The sequence below is a fragment of the Mobula birostris genome, chromosome 14, assembly GCF_030028105.1.
Source record: "Mobula birostris isolate sMobBir1 chromosome 14, sMobBir1.hap1, whole genome shotgun sequence".
In the NCBI taxonomy this organism is placed as follows: Eukaryota; Metazoa; Chordata; class Chondrichthyes; order Myliobatiformes; family Myliobatidae; genus Mobula; species Mobula birostris.
Genome location: NC_092383.1, coordinates 3,917,371 through 3,934,753, shown reverse-complemented (window position 1 = coordinate 3,934,753; position 17,383 = coordinate 3,917,371). Strand labels below are relative to the sequence as shown.

At 42.6% G+C, this 17,383-nt stretch overlaps 1 protein-coding gene across 1 annotated transcript in view; it reads right to left on the bottom strand.

The window, feature by feature from the left end:
- Positions 1-17,383, bottom strand: part of LOC140209661 (eukaryotic translation initiation factor 3 subunit J-like) — a 44,047-nt gene that overhangs the window by 13,972 nt on the left and 12,692 nt on the right. The window contains exons 4-5 of the mRNA XM_072278003.1: positions 12,362-12,459; positions 8,523-8,637 (exon numbers count right to left, since the gene is read on the bottom strand). Of these exons, the coding sequence (XP_072134104.1) occupies positions 8,523-8,637; positions 12,362-12,459 (213 nt within the window). The remainder of the gene's footprint in view (positions 1-8,522; positions 8,638-12,361; positions 12,460-17,383) is intronic.

Sequence of the window (17,383 nt, the reverse complement as noted above, 5' to 3'; positions counted from 1 at the left end):
GTTTGGGGCAATGGAATTACACGGAGTATATATTAAGTTCAGCACAACTTTGTGGGCTGAAGGGCCTGACTGTGCTGTAGTATTCTACATTCTATGCTCTAAGCCTTACTACCTACCAATTTTCAAACTCAAAGGCTCCTTGTTTTAGAGCACTTTGACTTCCATTGACTCCAACTACCTCAAAACCATTCTAATTCAAACCTGTTTATACATCCTTCCAGCATTAGGGGATGAGGATGAAAAATGATCTGGAGTTGAGGGCCTGTAGTGAAAGATTGAACAGGTTAGGACTTTATTCCCTGGGGCACAGGAGAACGAAGGGAGACTAGATAGAGGTACATAGAATTATGAGTATAGATAGAGTTTTCCCATTGAGGCTGGGTAAGACTAGAACTAGAGGCTATCAGTTAAGGGTGAAAAGTGATATGTTTAAGGACAACCTGGGGAGATCTTCTTCAATTAAGAGCACAAGAGAGTGTGCAACAAGCTGCCAGCTTGCCAGGAAGTGGTGGATGTGAGTTTGATTTCAACATTTAAGAGAAAGTTGGGTAGGTACATGGATAGGAAGGGTATGGAGGGCTATGGTCTGCGTGCACGTCGATGGGACTTGTCTGAATGGCCAAAGGGTCTGTTTCTGTGCTGTAGTGTTCTCTTTCTACATGACCTGTTGCCAGTACGTTTCACCCTGGTAGTACTGCCCACTCTAATCATGTCATGTGCTGGGGACTCCATCTCATGCCTCGCCTCCAACCAATCAGTCTCCAAGTAACCAACTTGTTAACCCTCACAACAATGTCATTAATGAGAAGTTCTATGCTCCAGAAGCCACTCAGTCCATTGATTTTTCTAGTGCGTACACACGCCATTAGCAACAAATAGGATAGGAGTAGTTCTTCAGCATCAAGCAGCATCTGCAGGGGAAGGAAGAATTGTTGATGTTTTGGGTTAAAATCTTGCCATTCAGAGAAACACAGAAAACCTACAGCACAATACAGGCCCTTCAGCCCACATAGCTGTGCCAAACATGTCCCTACCTTAGAACTACGTAGGCTTACCCAAAGCCCTCTATTTTTCTAAGTGGATCCCCGTCGGGGAATTGAACCCCGGTCTCCCGTGTGACAGGCGGGGATACTAACCACTATACTAACGAGGTTGATGTTTCAGTCCTGAACCATCAACAATTTCATTGTCCTGCTTCCTCCAGCAGATTGCTTGTTACTCGAGGTTCCAGCATCTTCTGTCTATACATGCCATGGTCCTTTACGAACATGTGAACAAGACTCGGCCAGTCTGCCCTTTGACACTGCACTATAATTTACTAAACCAATACCTCAGCTTCATGTAAATCACTGTTCTATACTCCTTAATGTGGTTACCTAACAAAAATCTACCAAACTCAAGTTTTAAAAATTTGAAACTCCAGCACTTGTACAGGAACAGCGGTGGAAACATCAACCCTTTGAGTGGAATGGGTTTGAACACTGAAATAGGCTTCCTATCCTGGAATAGTATTGATAGAACAACTAGGTTTTCACAGCAACCCACTGTTTTTAAATCACTCAATAGGTCAAGCTACATATGTACAAAGTAAAACAGAATTAATATTTCAGATCAAAATCCTTAGTCAGAACAAACGCTGACATAGTTCTGATCTGAAATATTAATTCTGTTTCTCTCCCCACAGGTGCAGCCCACCTGCAGAGTATTTCCTGCAACCTGTATTTTAATTTTAGGTTGCCAGCATCAGCAGATTGTTTTTTGGTGTTCAGGTTTTCAGTTCCCTGATTTTCCAGTTGCCACAAGCTGACAGAAGAAGGGACTTGCGAAGGTCTCGATTCAATCTCCAAATATTCAATTAAAATAATAAGCTATTCTAACCAGTTCTGGTTCTTGAGAGGCTTGGGGGAAACTACCACAATCATTATTTCAACTCCCCCAAGGGCAACTTACAGGAAATCAGATTAATCTAAGGGGTTAGACAACCTGGCTCTTAATTATACCCACCCAACTCCTCTACTCCCACCAAGTCAATCAATGCTATCTGTAGCTCTCTGCATGTTATAACAGTACACAAGATATCCAAATCTTCATGGTGAGCATGGTGTAGTTACTCATTAGATTACCCCAGCTATTTAGAACCTAGAGACAAGACATTGTGTATCAATGGTTGTCAAGGAAAAGTACTTCCATAAAAGCAGCTGAAAGGGGCTAATTTACAGTTTCATAACAATGAAAATGGCATCTGGTACAAAATGATTCAGCTTTTCCAAACAGAAAAGGCTGTAAACATCTAATTCTATTTTCACCTGGTCCCACAATTTGTCCTTGAAGACTATACCAGGTTCAAACAGGATAGACCAGGTTCATCATGAACTGAGAGACTCTCATATGCCATCAGTGATCCTATCTTCTTGCAGCAAGAGTACACTGGAACTAGCACAGACTCTTCCCTGAATAAAATCTCGAAATAAATAAAATGGCAAGTCCAGAACTGTAACAAAAGTCCCGAGCTTTGCTGTAAACTCCTTGACCCTTTAGTAAAACCTACACTAATTCCAAAACCCAGCTGACCATTCTGAACATACACTTCATTAGGTACACCTCTAGACCTGCTTGTTAATGCAAATAATCTAATCAGCCAATCTTGACACAACAATTCAATGTATAAAAGCATGCAGACATGGTCAAGAGGTTCAGTTGCTGTTCAGACCAAACACCACAATGGGGAAGAAATGTGATCTAAGTGACTGACGGTGGAATGATTGTTAGTGGCAGACGGGGTGGTCTGAGCATCTCAGAAATTGCTGACCTTTCTGGGATTTTCACACACAACAGCCTCTAGAGTTTATGGAGAATGGTGCAAAAAGCAAAAAACCCAGTGAGCGGAAGCTCTTTGGGCAAAAAAAAACCTTATTAATGAGTTCAGAGGAGAAGTGACAGACTGGTTCAAGCTGACACAAAAGTGATAGTAACTCAAATAATCACACATTACAACAGTGGTGCACAGATGAGCATCTCTGAACGCAAAACACATCGAACCTTGAATTGCATGGGCTACAGCAGCAGAAGACCATGAACATACATTCAGTGGCCACTTTATTAGGTAGAGGAGTTAACTAATAAAGTGGCCACTGAGTGTATACAGAAGTACACTACTATAATAAAATGCTGTAAGTATAACACCAAATGCCAAAGCTGAGATATTCTATTTCAACAATGTGCTTAAATGATTAAATAAAGTGTAGCAGCGCAGCTTTGGACCAGGAAAATCAGAATGGACAGATACTGTTCTTATTAAATGAGACTACTCATATGAGGTAAAGGCAATAGAAAACCATTTTTCCTGCATATTGAACCACTCAAAAGTCAAAGATGCAATTAACTGCAAACAGACATAAAAGTTCTGACTTCAAATGTCAATGCTGCTTCCATGGTACTTCAGCTCCACCTATAGCAGAGCAGTGGAACTGCACCACATTGTACAACTATTTAAAATTCGTTGTTCAGTGCTTAGTACCTGTGCCAGATCTTTGAAAGAGGCATCCAATCAGTTCCGCACTTCGTTCTTTTCTCCACAGCCTTCAAAGTTTCCATATATAACTACATTTTTATAAAGGTTCATTCCAGTTAATAATAACAAGCCAATGAAGAGGGGAGAAGTGGCCAATTGGCCAGTAAATGCTCCTCCATAGGCATTGTCCTTTCTTTCCTGGGATCTGCTGAGGTCCCCTTTTTCAGTCAATATCTGAAGCACAATTAGCTGTTTCTCATGAGCATTTATTTATGAAGATTTATTTATCACATGTACATTGAAACATGCAGTGAAAAGTAGAATTCACGTTAACAACTAACTCACCCCAGTAGGCACTGGAGGCAGCCCTCAAGTGTCACCCCACCACATTCCGACACCAAAGTAGCATACCCACAACGCTCAGCAGAACAATACAAAACATAATGAGATAGAACATACCAAGTGACAAGGCATCAGTGTCATAGCGACAAAGGGCACTACAGCACAGAAACGGGTCCTACAGCCCATCTAGTTTGTGCTAAACTGTTACAATGCCTAGTCCCATTGACCCGCACCTGGACCATAGCCCATCCGTGTACTTCTCAAAACTTCTCCTAAATGTTGCAACCAAAGTTACAAGGTTTGTTAATTTTTCCTTCATGTGGGCGGGCTATTCAGCTGCTAGGTTCCCCATACTGGTTAGGAGGGAGAAGGGGAAGAGTCAGGTACTAGAGAGTACCCCAGTGGCTGTGCCCCTTGACAATAAGTACTCCTGTTTGAGTACTGTGGCGGGGGGACAGCTTACTTGGGGGAAACAACAGTGGCCATGCCTCCGGCACAGAGTCCAACCCTGTAGCTCAGAAGGGTAGGGAAAGGAAGAGGAGGGCAGAAGTAATAGGGGACTCAATAGTTAGGGGGTCAGATGGGCGATCCTGTGGACGCAGTCAGGAGACCCGGATGGTAGTTTGCCTCCGTGGTACCAGGGTCCGGGATGTTTCTGATCGCGTCCAAGATATCCTGAAGTAGGAGGGTGAGGAGCCAGAGGTCATGGTACATATAGGTACCAATGACATAGGTAGGAAAAGGGAAGAGGTCCTGAAAGGAGAATATAGGGAGTTAGGAAGGGAGTTGAAAAGAAGGACCGCAAAGGTAGTAATTTCGGGATTACTGCCTGTGCCACGCGACAGTAAGAGTAGGAATGGAATGAGGTGGAGGATAAATGCGTGGCTGAGGGATTGGAGCAGGGGGCAGGGATTCAAGTTTCTGGATCATTGGGACCTTTTTTGGCGCAGGTGTGACCTGTACAAAAAGGACGAGTTACACTTGCATCCTAGGGGGGCCAATATCCTGGTGGGGAGATTTGCGAAGGCTACTGGGGAGACTTTAAACTAGAATGGTTGGGGGGTGGGAATCAAATTGAAGAGACTAGGAGAAAGGAGGTTAGTTCACCAATAGAGAAAGCTAGTAGACAGTGTGTGAGGGAGGATAGGCAGGATACAGAGAACAGGAGCATTCAGACCGAAGATGTAGGGGAGAAGGAAGAAAAAGATAACAAAGTTGTTTGCACCATTAGGGATAAACAGAGAGTAAGAGATGGAAAGTTTCTTAAATGCATCTATTTTAATGCTAGGAGCATTGTAAGAAAGGTGGACGAGCTTAGAGCATGGATTAATACCTGGAAATATGATGTTGTAGCTATTAGTGAAACATGGTTGCAGAAGGGGTGTGATTGGCAACTAAATATTCCTGGATTTCGTTGCTTCAGGTGTGATAGAATCGGAGGGGCAAGAGGGGGAGGTATTGCATTGCTTGTCAGAGAAAATCTTACAGTGGTGCCTTGGCAGGATAGATTAGTGGACTTGTCTAGGAAGGCTACTTGGGAAGAACTGAGGAATGGGAAAGGTCTAGTAACGCTTATAGGGGTGTATTATAGACCACCTAATGGGGAGCGAGAATTGGAAGAGCAAATTTGTAAAGAGATAGCAGATATTTCTAGTAAGCACAAGGTTGTGATTATGGGAGATTTTAATTTTCCACACATAGACTGGGAAACCCATTCTGTAAAAGGGCTGGATGATTTGGAGTTTGTAAAATGCGTGCAACATAGTTTTCTGCAGCAATACACAGAGTTACCAAGTAGAGAAGGGGCAGTGTTGGATCTTCTGTTAGGGAATGAGATAGGTCAGGTGACGGAGGTATGTGTTGGGGAGCACTTCGGGTCCAGTGATCACAATGCCATTAGTTTCAATATAATTATAGAGGAGGATAGGACTGGACCCAGGGTTAAGATTTTTGATTAGAGAAAGGCTAACTTTGAGGAGATGCGAAAGAATCTAGGAGGAGTGGATTGAGATAATTTGTTCTATGGGAAGGATGTAATAGAGAAATGGAGGTCATTTAAAGGTGGAATTTTGAGGGTACAGAATCTTTATGTTCCTGTTAGGTTGAAAGGAAAGGTTACAAGTTTGAGAGAGCCATGGTTTTAAAGGGATATTGGAAACTTGGTTCAGAAAAAGAGAGATATCTACAATAAATATAGGCAGCTTGGAGTAAATGAGGTGCTCGAGGAATATAAAGAATGTAAAAAGAATCTTAAGAAAGAAATTAGAAAAGCTAAAAGAAGATATGAGGTTCTTTGGCAAGTAAGGTGAAAATAAATCCAGAGGGTTCTACCATTACATTAATAGCAAAAGCATAGTGAGGGATAAAATTGGACCCTTAGAGAATCAGAGTGGACGGCCATGTGTGGAGCCAAAAGAGATGGGGCAGATTTTGAACAATTTCTTTTCTTCGGTATTCACTAAGGAGGATATTGAATTGTGTAAGGTAAAGGAAACAAGTAGGGTAGTTATGGAAACTATGACAATTAAAGAGAAAGTACTGGCGTTTTTAAGGAATATTAAAGTGGATAAGTCTCTGGGTCCAGACAGGATATTCCCTAGGACCTTGAGGGAAGTTAGTGTGGAAATAGCAGGAGTTCTGACAGAAATATTTCAAATGTCATTAGTAACGGGGATGGTGCCGGAGGACTGGCGTATTGCTCATGTTGTTCCATTGTTTAAAAAGGGTTCTAAGAGTAAACCTAGCAATTATTGGCCTGTGAGTTTGACGTCAGTGGTGGATAAATTGATGGAAATTATTCTTAGAGATGGTATATATAATTATCTGGATAGACAGGGTCTGATTAGGAACAGTCAACATGGATTTGTGCGTGGAAGGTCATGTTTGACAAATCTTATTGAATTTTTTTGAAGAGGTTACTAGGAAAGTTGACGAGGGTAAAGCAGTGGATGTTGTCTATATGGACTTCAGTAAGGCCTTTGACAAGGTTCCACACGGAAGGTTAGTTAGGAAGGTTCAATCGTTAGGTATTAATATTGAAGTAGTAAAATGAATTCAGCAGTGGCTGCATGGGAGACGTCGGAGAGTAGTGGTGGATAACTGTTTGTCAGATTGGAGGCCAGTGTCTAGTGGTGCGCCTCAGGGATCTGTACTGGGTCCAATGTTGTTTGTCATATATATTAATGATCTGGATGATGGGGTGGTAAATTGGATTAGTAAGTATGCAGATGATACTAAGATAGGTGGAGTTGTGGATAATGAAGTAGGTTTTCAAAGCTTGCAGACAGATTTAGGCCAGTTAGAAGAGTGGGCTGAAAGATGGCAGATGGAGTTTAATGCTGATAAATGTGAGGTGCTACATTTTGGTAGGACTAATCAAAATAGGACACACATGGTAAATGTTAGGGCATTGAAGAATGCAGTAGAACAGAGGGATCTAGGAATAATGGTGCATAGTTCCCTGAAGGTGGAATCTCATGTGAATAGGGTGGTGAAGAAAGCTTTTAGTATGCTGGCCTTTATAAATCAGAGCACTGAGTACAGGAGTTGGGATGTAATGTTGAAATTGTACAAGGCATTGGTGAGGCCAAATTTGGAGTATTGTATACAGTTCTGGTCACCGGATTATAGGAAAGATGTCAACAAAATTTAGAGAGCATAGAGAAGATTTACTAGACTGTTTCCTGGGTTTCATCCCCTAAGTTACAGAGAAAGGTTGAACAAGTTGGGCCTTTATTCTTTGGAGTGTAGAAGGTTGTGGGGGGACTTGATAGAAGTATTTAAAATTATGAGGGGGATAGATAGAGTTGATGTGGATAGGCTTTTTCCATTGAGAGTGGGGGAGATTCAAGCAAGAGGACATGTTGAGAGTTAAAGGGCAAAAGTTTAGGGGTAACATGAGGGGGAATTTCTTTACTCAGAGAGTGGTAGCTGTGTGGAACGAGCTTCCAGCTGAAGTGGTTGAGGCAGGTTCAATATTGTCATTTAAAGTTAAATTGGATAGCAATATGGACAGGAAAGGAAAGGAGGGTTATTGGCTGAGTGCAGGTCAGTGGGACTAGGTGAGAGTAAGAGTTCGGCACGGACTAGAAGGGCCGAGATGGCCTGTTTCCGTGCTGTAATTGTTATACGGTTATAACTATCAGACAAGGGAAATAAAGATGTACGGTTAGGGTTAGGGTGAGTGAGTTGTGAGTATGCTATGTTGGCACCAAAAAGCATGATGACACTTGTTGGTTGCCCAGCACAACCCTCATGAACAACACATTTCATAGTAGGTTTCAATGTACATGTGATAAATAAAGCTAATCTTTAATCTTTATATCTTCCATTCCCTTGGCTAACAAGGGTTAATTCTGAGCTGATCTGGGATTAAAGTTGGGATCTTCTGGGTCATCTTAGCCAAGTTGAACAAATCAGTCACCAGCTACACACTATCTGGATCTGTTAACAATACTATGCTAGAGTATGAAAGACAAGGCAACTGTTGTGCAGGGCCGTTCTAGCAATTCTTTACTGAAAATCAATTGAAAACAGAACGCAATAATGTCAGAAAGCACTAGACACACATGCAGTGCCACACTATCACCATGGATACTCCATCAACAAGTAGCTATCCAAATAACACTGTATCCAAATTTAACTTAAAGAGCATTTATTGCCAGCTTACCAAATGTCTCCTTCGCAACTTCCAAGTCTGCCTGCTCCTGTAGCTTCGCTAGTCGAAGTTTCTCTGCTAGTTGTTCCTCTGTAGAGAGCACGGGTGGTTCCTGCGCTTTTAACGACTTAAGAAAGATGTTAGACTGCTATAATATGAAGTGCCTACAGTAACATCAGCAAACTGATCAGCTAAATTCTTAATTTCCCACATTATTGTACATATTCTAATTTCTTTTACTCTTGGGACAGAAGGCAGCACCTTTTGCCCACCCCTAGCTATATCCGCGGGGGGGGGGGGGGGAACGGATAGCTTTTGTGAACCGCTGATTGAGAGCCTAAGGTGCTAAGGTTAGGCCAAGGACACTTGAGCGTCAGCAGGGTTGCTGTTATGCTGGAGTCCAGTATGGACCTAAACTGGTTAAAGACGTTAAGTAACACAGACAAATTACTGGAGAAACTCAGCAGGCCAGGCAGCAAAAAAGAAAACGAGTACAGTCCATGTTCTGGGCAGAGACCCTCCATCAGGACTGGAAAGGAAGGGGAGAAGTCAGAGTAAGAAGGTGGGGGGGGGGGGGCGAGTTTTGGAGAAGGGTCAACCTGATAGGAGATGAGGGAAGACCATGGAAGAAAGAGAAGGGGAAAGAGTACCAGAGGGAGGTGATGGGGAGGAAGTAAGGTGAGAGAGGGAAATGGGAATGGGTAATTGGGGAGCAGGAGGGGTCATTACTGGAATTTTGAGAAATCCATATTCATGGGTGGAGGTTATCCAAAGGCTATACAAGGTGTTGTTCCTCCAACTTGAGTGTTGCCTCAACACAGCAGTAGAGGCGGCCACGGACTGACAAGTCAGAATGGGAATGGGTAGAATTGAAATGGGTGGCCATTAGGAGATCCCGCTTTTCACGGTGGACAAAGCAAAGGTGCTCAGCAAACTGGTCACCCAATCTACGTCGGGTCTCACGGATATTCAGGCGGCCACTCCAGGAGCACCAGATACAATAGATGACCCCAATAGACTCCACAAATGAAGTGTCGCTTCACCTGGAAGGACTGTTTGGGGTCCTGAATGGTAGTGAGGGAGGAGGTGTAGGGGCAGGTGCAGCACTTGCTCTGCTTTCATGGATAAATACTCGGAGGGAGATCAGTGGGGAGGGACAAGTGGACAAGGGAGTCGCGTAGGAAGTGATCCCTGTGGAAAATGGAAAGTGGTGTGGTGGGGGTGCGGGAGAAAAAAGCGCTTGGTGTGGGATCTCGTTAGAGATGACGCAAGTTATAGAAAATTATGTGCTGGACGCAGAAGCTGAGGGGTGGTAGGTGAGGACAAAAGGAACCTTATCCTTGGTGTGGCGGCGGCAGGATGGGTGAGGGTAGATGTGCACGAAGTGGAAGAGATGCAGGTGAGGGCAGCGTTGATGGTGAAGGAAGGGAAGCCCCTTTCTTTGAAGAAGTGGGACATGTCAGTTATTCTGACATGAAAAGCCTCCAACCTTGACAGCAGATGCGCCAGAGACTGGAGGAACTGAGAGAAGGGGATAGCATTTTTACAAGTGACAAAGTAGGAAGAGGTAACTTATATCATATAAATCCAATGACTCTCACAGCTATCCAGACTATAGCTTTTCCCATCCTGCAAGATTTCTGGGGGTCATCTACTGTATACAATGTTCCAGTTGTGGCCTCCTGTACATCGGTAAGATCCGACGTAGATTGGGAGACCGCTTCACCGAGCACATTCACTTCGTCCATCACATAAAGCAAGCTTTCCAGTGGCCGCCCATTTCAATTCTACCTCCCATTCCCATTCTGACATGTCAGTCCATGCCCTCCTCTACTGCCAGGACGAGACCACTTCAGGTTGGAGGAGCAACACCTTATATTTCATCTAGGTGGCCTCCAACCTCATGGCATGAACACCAATTTCTCGAACTTCTGGTAATTGCCCCCATCCTCTCCTTCACAATTCCTGTTTCCCTCTCTCACCTACCTACCTGCCCATCATCTCCCTCTGATGCTCCTCCCCTTCCCTTTCTCCCATGGTCTTCTGCCCTGTCCTACCAGATTCATCCTTCACCAGCCCTTTATCTCCTTCACTTCCCAGGTCTACTTCATCCCCTCCTCCTAATTTCACCTATCACCTACTATCTTGAACTTCTTCCTTCCCTCCCTCCCACCTTCTTACTCTGACTTTTCCCCCCTTCCTTTCCAACTCTGAAGAAGGTATCGGCCCAAAATGTCAACTGTTTACTCTTGTTAGCTGCTGCCTGGCCTGCTGAGTTAATCTTATAAATTATGTGTTTTGTTTTTGATTTCCAGCATATGCAGATTTTCTCGTGATTGGGTAAAGATGTTTCTTTCTAAAGAATGCTAGTGAATCAGTTGTTTTTCCCCCCAGCAATCCAATACCTTCATTGTCACTTGTATGGACAACAGCTTTAAAGCAATGCATACAAAATGCTGGAGGAACTCAGCAGATCAGATAGCATCTGTGGAGAGGAATAAACAGTTGATGTTTCAGACCAAGACCCTTCACCAGAACTGGAAAAAAAGGGAAGAAGCCATAATAAGGTGGGGGGAGGGGAAGGAGTATACGTTGGCAAGTGACAGGTAAAACCAGGTGAGAGGAAAGGTGTCCAATCACAAACAAGAGAAAATCTGCAGATGCTGGAAATCCAAGCAACACACACAAAATGCTGCAGGCCAGGCAGCATCTATGGAAAAGAGTAAATAGCTGATGTTTTGTGCCAAGACCCTTCATCAGGACTGATGAAGGGTCTCGGCCTGAATTGCATTGAGAGGAAAAGTGGGTGGTGGAGAAAGAGGCAATCAGTTGCAAAACAGCCGTATAGGGATTAGCTTTCAATAACTCCTAAACCTTTAGGAAAAGGTAGCCCAGAAAGATGTGAAGCATTTTCCCTGGGGTAAATCCTCTACTGATATTCTTCCCTACTACTGAAAATGGGCTTTTGATTCATCAAGATGGGAAATTTATAATACCATAAAACTTGTATGACAATATAGAGGGACAACAAACCCTTATCCCTAATGGACCGAGAACCTATGAACACTATCGCACCTTTTGCACTTATTTTTTTATTTTTCTTATTGTAACTTAGTCATTTTTTTTAAAACATATTTGGCACTGCTGCTGCAAAACAATAAATTTCCACGACATACGTCAGCGGTAATAAATCTAATTATCATTCAAAACAGTTATCAAATAGAACAAATTATTCCCTCAAAGAAAGCAAGGACTGAATGAAGAAGGTAAGTCCACCCAGCTACACAGCATGATAAACCCACACCTGTTCCTGGATGGACTGTCCGATTAGAAATCCCCAAATTTACACGTGTAAGAGGTAGTGGTACAACATGTCTGCATTCACCATTTGTGTTAAAAATATGGCATCAAATTTTAATAACTGTAATGACCCACGGGGACTGAATTATCACTGCAGTGTGGCCTAAATACCAATGCAGTGATGTTGACCTGAGATCAGCTAACATATAACTTATGTACAGTAAAAAAAACACAGAAGCCAGTAACATAGGCCCCATGATGATAAAACAAACTACCCATCCTCAATGCCACATTACATCTGCAACACAGTGAGTAATTGTTTCAGTTAAATCTCTCTTAAGCATTCCCCAACTTGCAAGGGCGGGGTTAAGAGTTTTCAGCCACAGTGCACATCCTGACTGCTCCCCGTTGACTCCACAATTTTGCCAATGCTGAACGCTACAGCAGGTCTTTATAGTATTCATATCCTTTAGGATACAGTTCCCCAGCGGAGCCCTCTGCTGGTGGAGATGATTGCAAACGTTTCACCCAGTAAAGAAACAGCAACTTACATTTTTTAGCGCTGCAGCTTTCTTCTTTTGTTGCCTCTCTTTCTCCTCCTTCTCCTTAATCCTGTCACTTAATTTCTTCTTTTCTGAAACCTTGACTTCTGTGATAAGAATTCGAGAAAGATCAGCACCGTAGGTGGTGACAGGACAAGCTATCATTTTATTAGTGATGAGTAAAGATGATGTAATTAGCTTTGCAATTTCACACCCATCTGCAATATTACATCTACTGCAGGCCAAACGGTTGACTTCAGCTTTAATTCTTAATCTGTTCTTAATCTCTCTGATACTCACACAACTGACCTATATTTGTGAATAGTCCTGACCAGAAAGCTTCAAAATCTTCAAAAGGACATCTTCAAAAGATGGTGCCTCAAGAAGGCAGCATCCATCATTAAGGGCCCTCACCATCTGGGGCACGCCCGCTTCTCATTACTTCCACCATGGAGGAGGTACAGGAGCCTTAAGATGCACACTCAATAATTCAGAATTAGCTTCTTCCCTTCTGCCATCAGATTCCTGAACCCATGATCATTAACATTACCTCGTTATTCCCTATTTTTGGCGCGATTTGAGCAATTTATAGTAATGTTATGTCTGTGCTGTACTGCTGCCACAGAACAAATTTCAAGCCATACAAGTTGTTGATAATAAAGCTTAATCCAATGCACTCGACTTTCAGTTCAGTAAGGGAAGCAAAAATAATTGAGGTCCCCATGCACAGAACAAAATAAGCATCCTAACACTGTTCAAAGTTCAAATTGATTAATTCAAAGGTTAAAAGTTTATTTTTGTATTTGCATAGTTTTTGTCTTTTTGCTCATTGGTTGTCTATCCTGTTGCGTGCAGTCTTTCATTAACTATATTATGGTTATTCATTATTTTAATGGGTTCTATTGTACTTCTTTATTCTGGGGCTGCTTGTGAGGAGACAAATCTCAAGGTTGTATGAAGCATGAACTTTGAAAAGCCAATTATAGCATTTGCTGGAAATCTGAAAAGAGCTGGAAATACTCAGCAAGTCAAACAGCACCCTATAGACTCAGTATCAACCTACGGACTCATTTTCAAACACTCATCTCACGTTCTTCAAATTTACTGCTGAATTATTTATTATTACTATTTCTTTCTTTGGTATTTGCACAGTTCGCCGTCCATTTTGCACTCGTCCACCGTGCTGGGTGCAGTCTTTCATTGATTCTATTTTGGTTACTGGATTTATTGAGTATGAAAATGAATCTCAGGGTTGTATATGGTAACATATATGTATTTGGTAATAAATTTACTTTGAATTTAGAGCATCCTTACAGGGATAAACAGGGTTAATATTACAGCCCAAAAGCAGTTCCTCCTTACACAAAAACACAACAAGGCATTTTGAATATTTCCAGCATTTTTTGATTTAGGTTTCAAATGTATATTCTAATGACCAAAGGCTTTAATGCTTGAGCAAGTCTGAAATATCAAGTCAGGCCTTATATTATCTGCAACACACATCAAAGTTGCTGGTGAACGCAGCAGGCCAGGCAGCATCTCTAGGAAGAGGTACAGTCGACGTGTCAGGCCGAGACCCTTTGTCAGAACTTGACTTTGTCATGTTAGGCAAAGGAAATGTTTGTCATGCTTTGCCTAACATGACAAAGTCAAGTCCTGACGAAGGGTCTCAGCCTTACACGTCGACTGTACCTCTTCCTAGAGATGCTGCCTGGCCTGCTGCGTTCACCAGCAACTTTGATGTGTGTTGCTTGAATTTCCAGCATCTGCAGAATTCCTGTTGTTTGCTTATATTATCTGATTAGATTGGGTCCTAAACTTCTGGTGCAAAGAGCGGCGAGGCAAATTTCAATCATGAAACATAGGACCTGCCACAAGTAGATGGAAAACAACTAAAAGAGGGGAAAACAGCGGAAGTTTAAGAGTGAGATAGCAAGGAAGCTGGCTAGGCAAGGAATCTTCAGAGTTTCACAGTATCGTTGTCCACAATACGGTACCAGAAAATCATAAAGACTATAATACATTAGAACAGAATAAGGCCATTCGACTTAAGAGTCTGCTCCGTCATTCCATTAGGGCTGATTTATTATCCCTTTCAACCTTATTCTCCTACCTTCGCCCTGCAACCTTTGACACCCATACTAATCAAAAACCTATCAACCTCCACTTTAAATATACCCAATGCCTCGGCTTCCACAGCCGTCTGAAGCAATGAATTCCAAGATTCACTACTTTCTGACTAAAGAAATTCCTCCTCATCTCTGTTCAAAAGGAACATTGTATTCGGAGGCTGTGCCCTCTGGTCCTAGACTCTCCCATTATTGGAAACACACTCCCCATGTCCACTCTAAGCCTTTCAATATTCAGTAGGTTTCAATGAAATCACCCCTTACCCCTTACTTTTAAACTCCAGCGAGTACAGGCCAGAGTCGTCAATTTTTTAGTGCTCCTTATAGTTAATGCTTTCATTTCTATTCTTGTGAACCTCCCCTGGATGCTCTCCAATGCCAGTATGTATACATCCTTTCTTAGACATGGGGCCCAAAACTGCTCACAATACTCAACAAGACTGAAAGATAGTTAATGTTGTCCTTTTGTAGTTCAAAATGAGGCCAGGGACAAGCCAGCAAACTATAGGGCAGTGGGCCTGGTATCAGTGGTTGAGAAGGTGTCAGAGAAGGTTGAGAAACAGGATTTGTGTTCACTTGGAAAGGCAGGGGCTGATTAGCAGTTTAGGAGTCAGCATGATTTTCAGTGGGGGGAGAATCATGTCGCACAAACCCGACTGAAAATTGCAACTAAGAAAATTCATGAAAGCCAGGGCATTAAATATGTTTTACATGGACCTTAGTAAAGCTTTGAACAAGGTCCCACATGGTAGACTAGTCCTAAAGGTTACGGCACAAGAGATCTGAGGCATGCTGGCAAACTGAATCTAAAACTGGTTTGATGATAGGAGGAAAAGAAGATGGCGGCACACGCAGCTTGCAGCAGCCACTCCGGTGCTGATGTCTGTTATCAGTCAAGTAGGGTGCTGTGCACAATCCTGATTTGATGGAGACGGATGTGAGATCACGGAGGAACATCTGGAGAAACTTCTGAAATGCCTGCTTCGCTGCTGCTGCTTCTGTGTGGTCCAGAATCTCTGGAGGAGAAGGCCCCAGAGTCCTCGGCTTTGCCTGTTGCTCAGCGGCCGGGGTGAGGTCGAAGCACTCGGCAGAGGATGGTGCTCAGAGAGGCTGTATCGGAGGGGCTGGTCAGAGGCTCGAAGTTTTCAGACAGACTCAGCCAGCTGCGGTCCGGTGCTTCCAATGCATCGGCAAGTTGTCGGCGCTTGGAGGTTCATGGCAGGGAGAGTTTCTCCCTTCTGCTGTCTGTGTTAGATGATGAGTCGATCAGGATCTTGAGACTTTTTTTGTTAACCATGGCCATGGTCTGCTCTTTATCAAGTTATGGTATTGCTTTGCATTGTTGTACCTATATGTTATAATTATGTGGTTTTGTCAGTTTTAGTTCTGGTTTGTCATTTTTTTTGCGATATCATTCTGGAGGAACATTGTATCATTTTTTAATGGATGCATTTCTAAATGACAATAAACGAGGACTGAGTGTCCTCATAATCTAAATCTAAATGATAGGAGGCAGAGTTGTGGTGCAAGGGTGTTTTTCTGACTGGTGTACGACAGAGACTAGCATTCAACAAGTACTCACTGTCTATATTATGAGCAAAAGACTTGGATGAGAATCTACATGAAATGCTGTCACAGGAAAGCAGCGTCCCTCACCAACATCCACAACTACCAGGACATACTTTCTTCTTGTTGCTGCCGTAAGGAAGAAGGAAAAGCTACAGGAGCCTCAGAACTCACCCCACCAAAATTGTACAGTTATTAACCCCCAACCATCAGGCTCTTAACCAAAGGGGGCAACTTCACTTGTTCCATCATTGAAATGTTCCCACAACCAATGGACTCACTTTCAATAACTCTTCACCTCATGTTTTTGATATTTATTGCTTATTTTTTATTATTATTATTTCTTTTTGTATTTGCACAGTTTGTTGTCTTCTGCATGCTGGTTAAATGCCCAAGTTGGGTGGTCTTTCATTGATTCTATTATACTTATTATTCTATAGATTTATTGAGTATGCCTACCAGAAAATGAATCTCAGGGTTGTAAATGGTGACATATATGTACTTGGATAAATTTACTTTGTATTTTGAACGTGGTCTGATTAGAAAGCTTGCAGGCAACACAAATATTAGTGGAGGCTTAAATTGTGAAGAAGGTTGTCCAAGGATACAGTGGAACATAGGTCATCTAGAAAGCCAGGCAGAGCAGCTTCAAATGGAACGTAATCCTAGGTCTGTGAGTAATGCATTTGGGAAGTCAGATTCTCCCAAAACAGAGGAAATGGTGGGAGCATTAGAGGGACCTTGGAATGCAAGTCCATAGCTCCCTGAAAGTGCTATCATACATGGATGGGGCAGAGAAGGAGGCATTTAATATACCTACTTTCACAGGCCAAGGAATTGACATCAACTTGAATCTGTATAAACACTGGTTGGAATGCATTTGGTTCACTATGTAGTTCAGGCCACTACACTACAGGAAGCATGTGATAACAAGAGTGCAAAAGACATTCACCAGGATCTTATCTGGAATGTAGCTACAAAAAGAAATTAGACAGGTTGGGTTCATTCTCAGTGGAATGAAGGAGGCTAAGGGTAACCCCAGAGGTCTATAAAATTCTGAGGAACACAAGATAGAATAAATAGCCAGAGCTTTTTTGCCCCCATCCCCACCCCAGAGCAAGGAAGTGTAGAACTGCAGAGCACAGGTTGAAAGCGAGAGTGGAGAATATAAAGGAGATGGGCTTATCACACATAGGATAGTGGATATCTGGAAAGTTGACAAATATGATTGAAATGTTTAATAGACGTTTGAACAAATCCTTGGATTGGAAAGGTGTAGAGGAATACTAGTCTAAAGCAGACAAGTACGATGAGCGTTATTGGTACCATGGTTGAC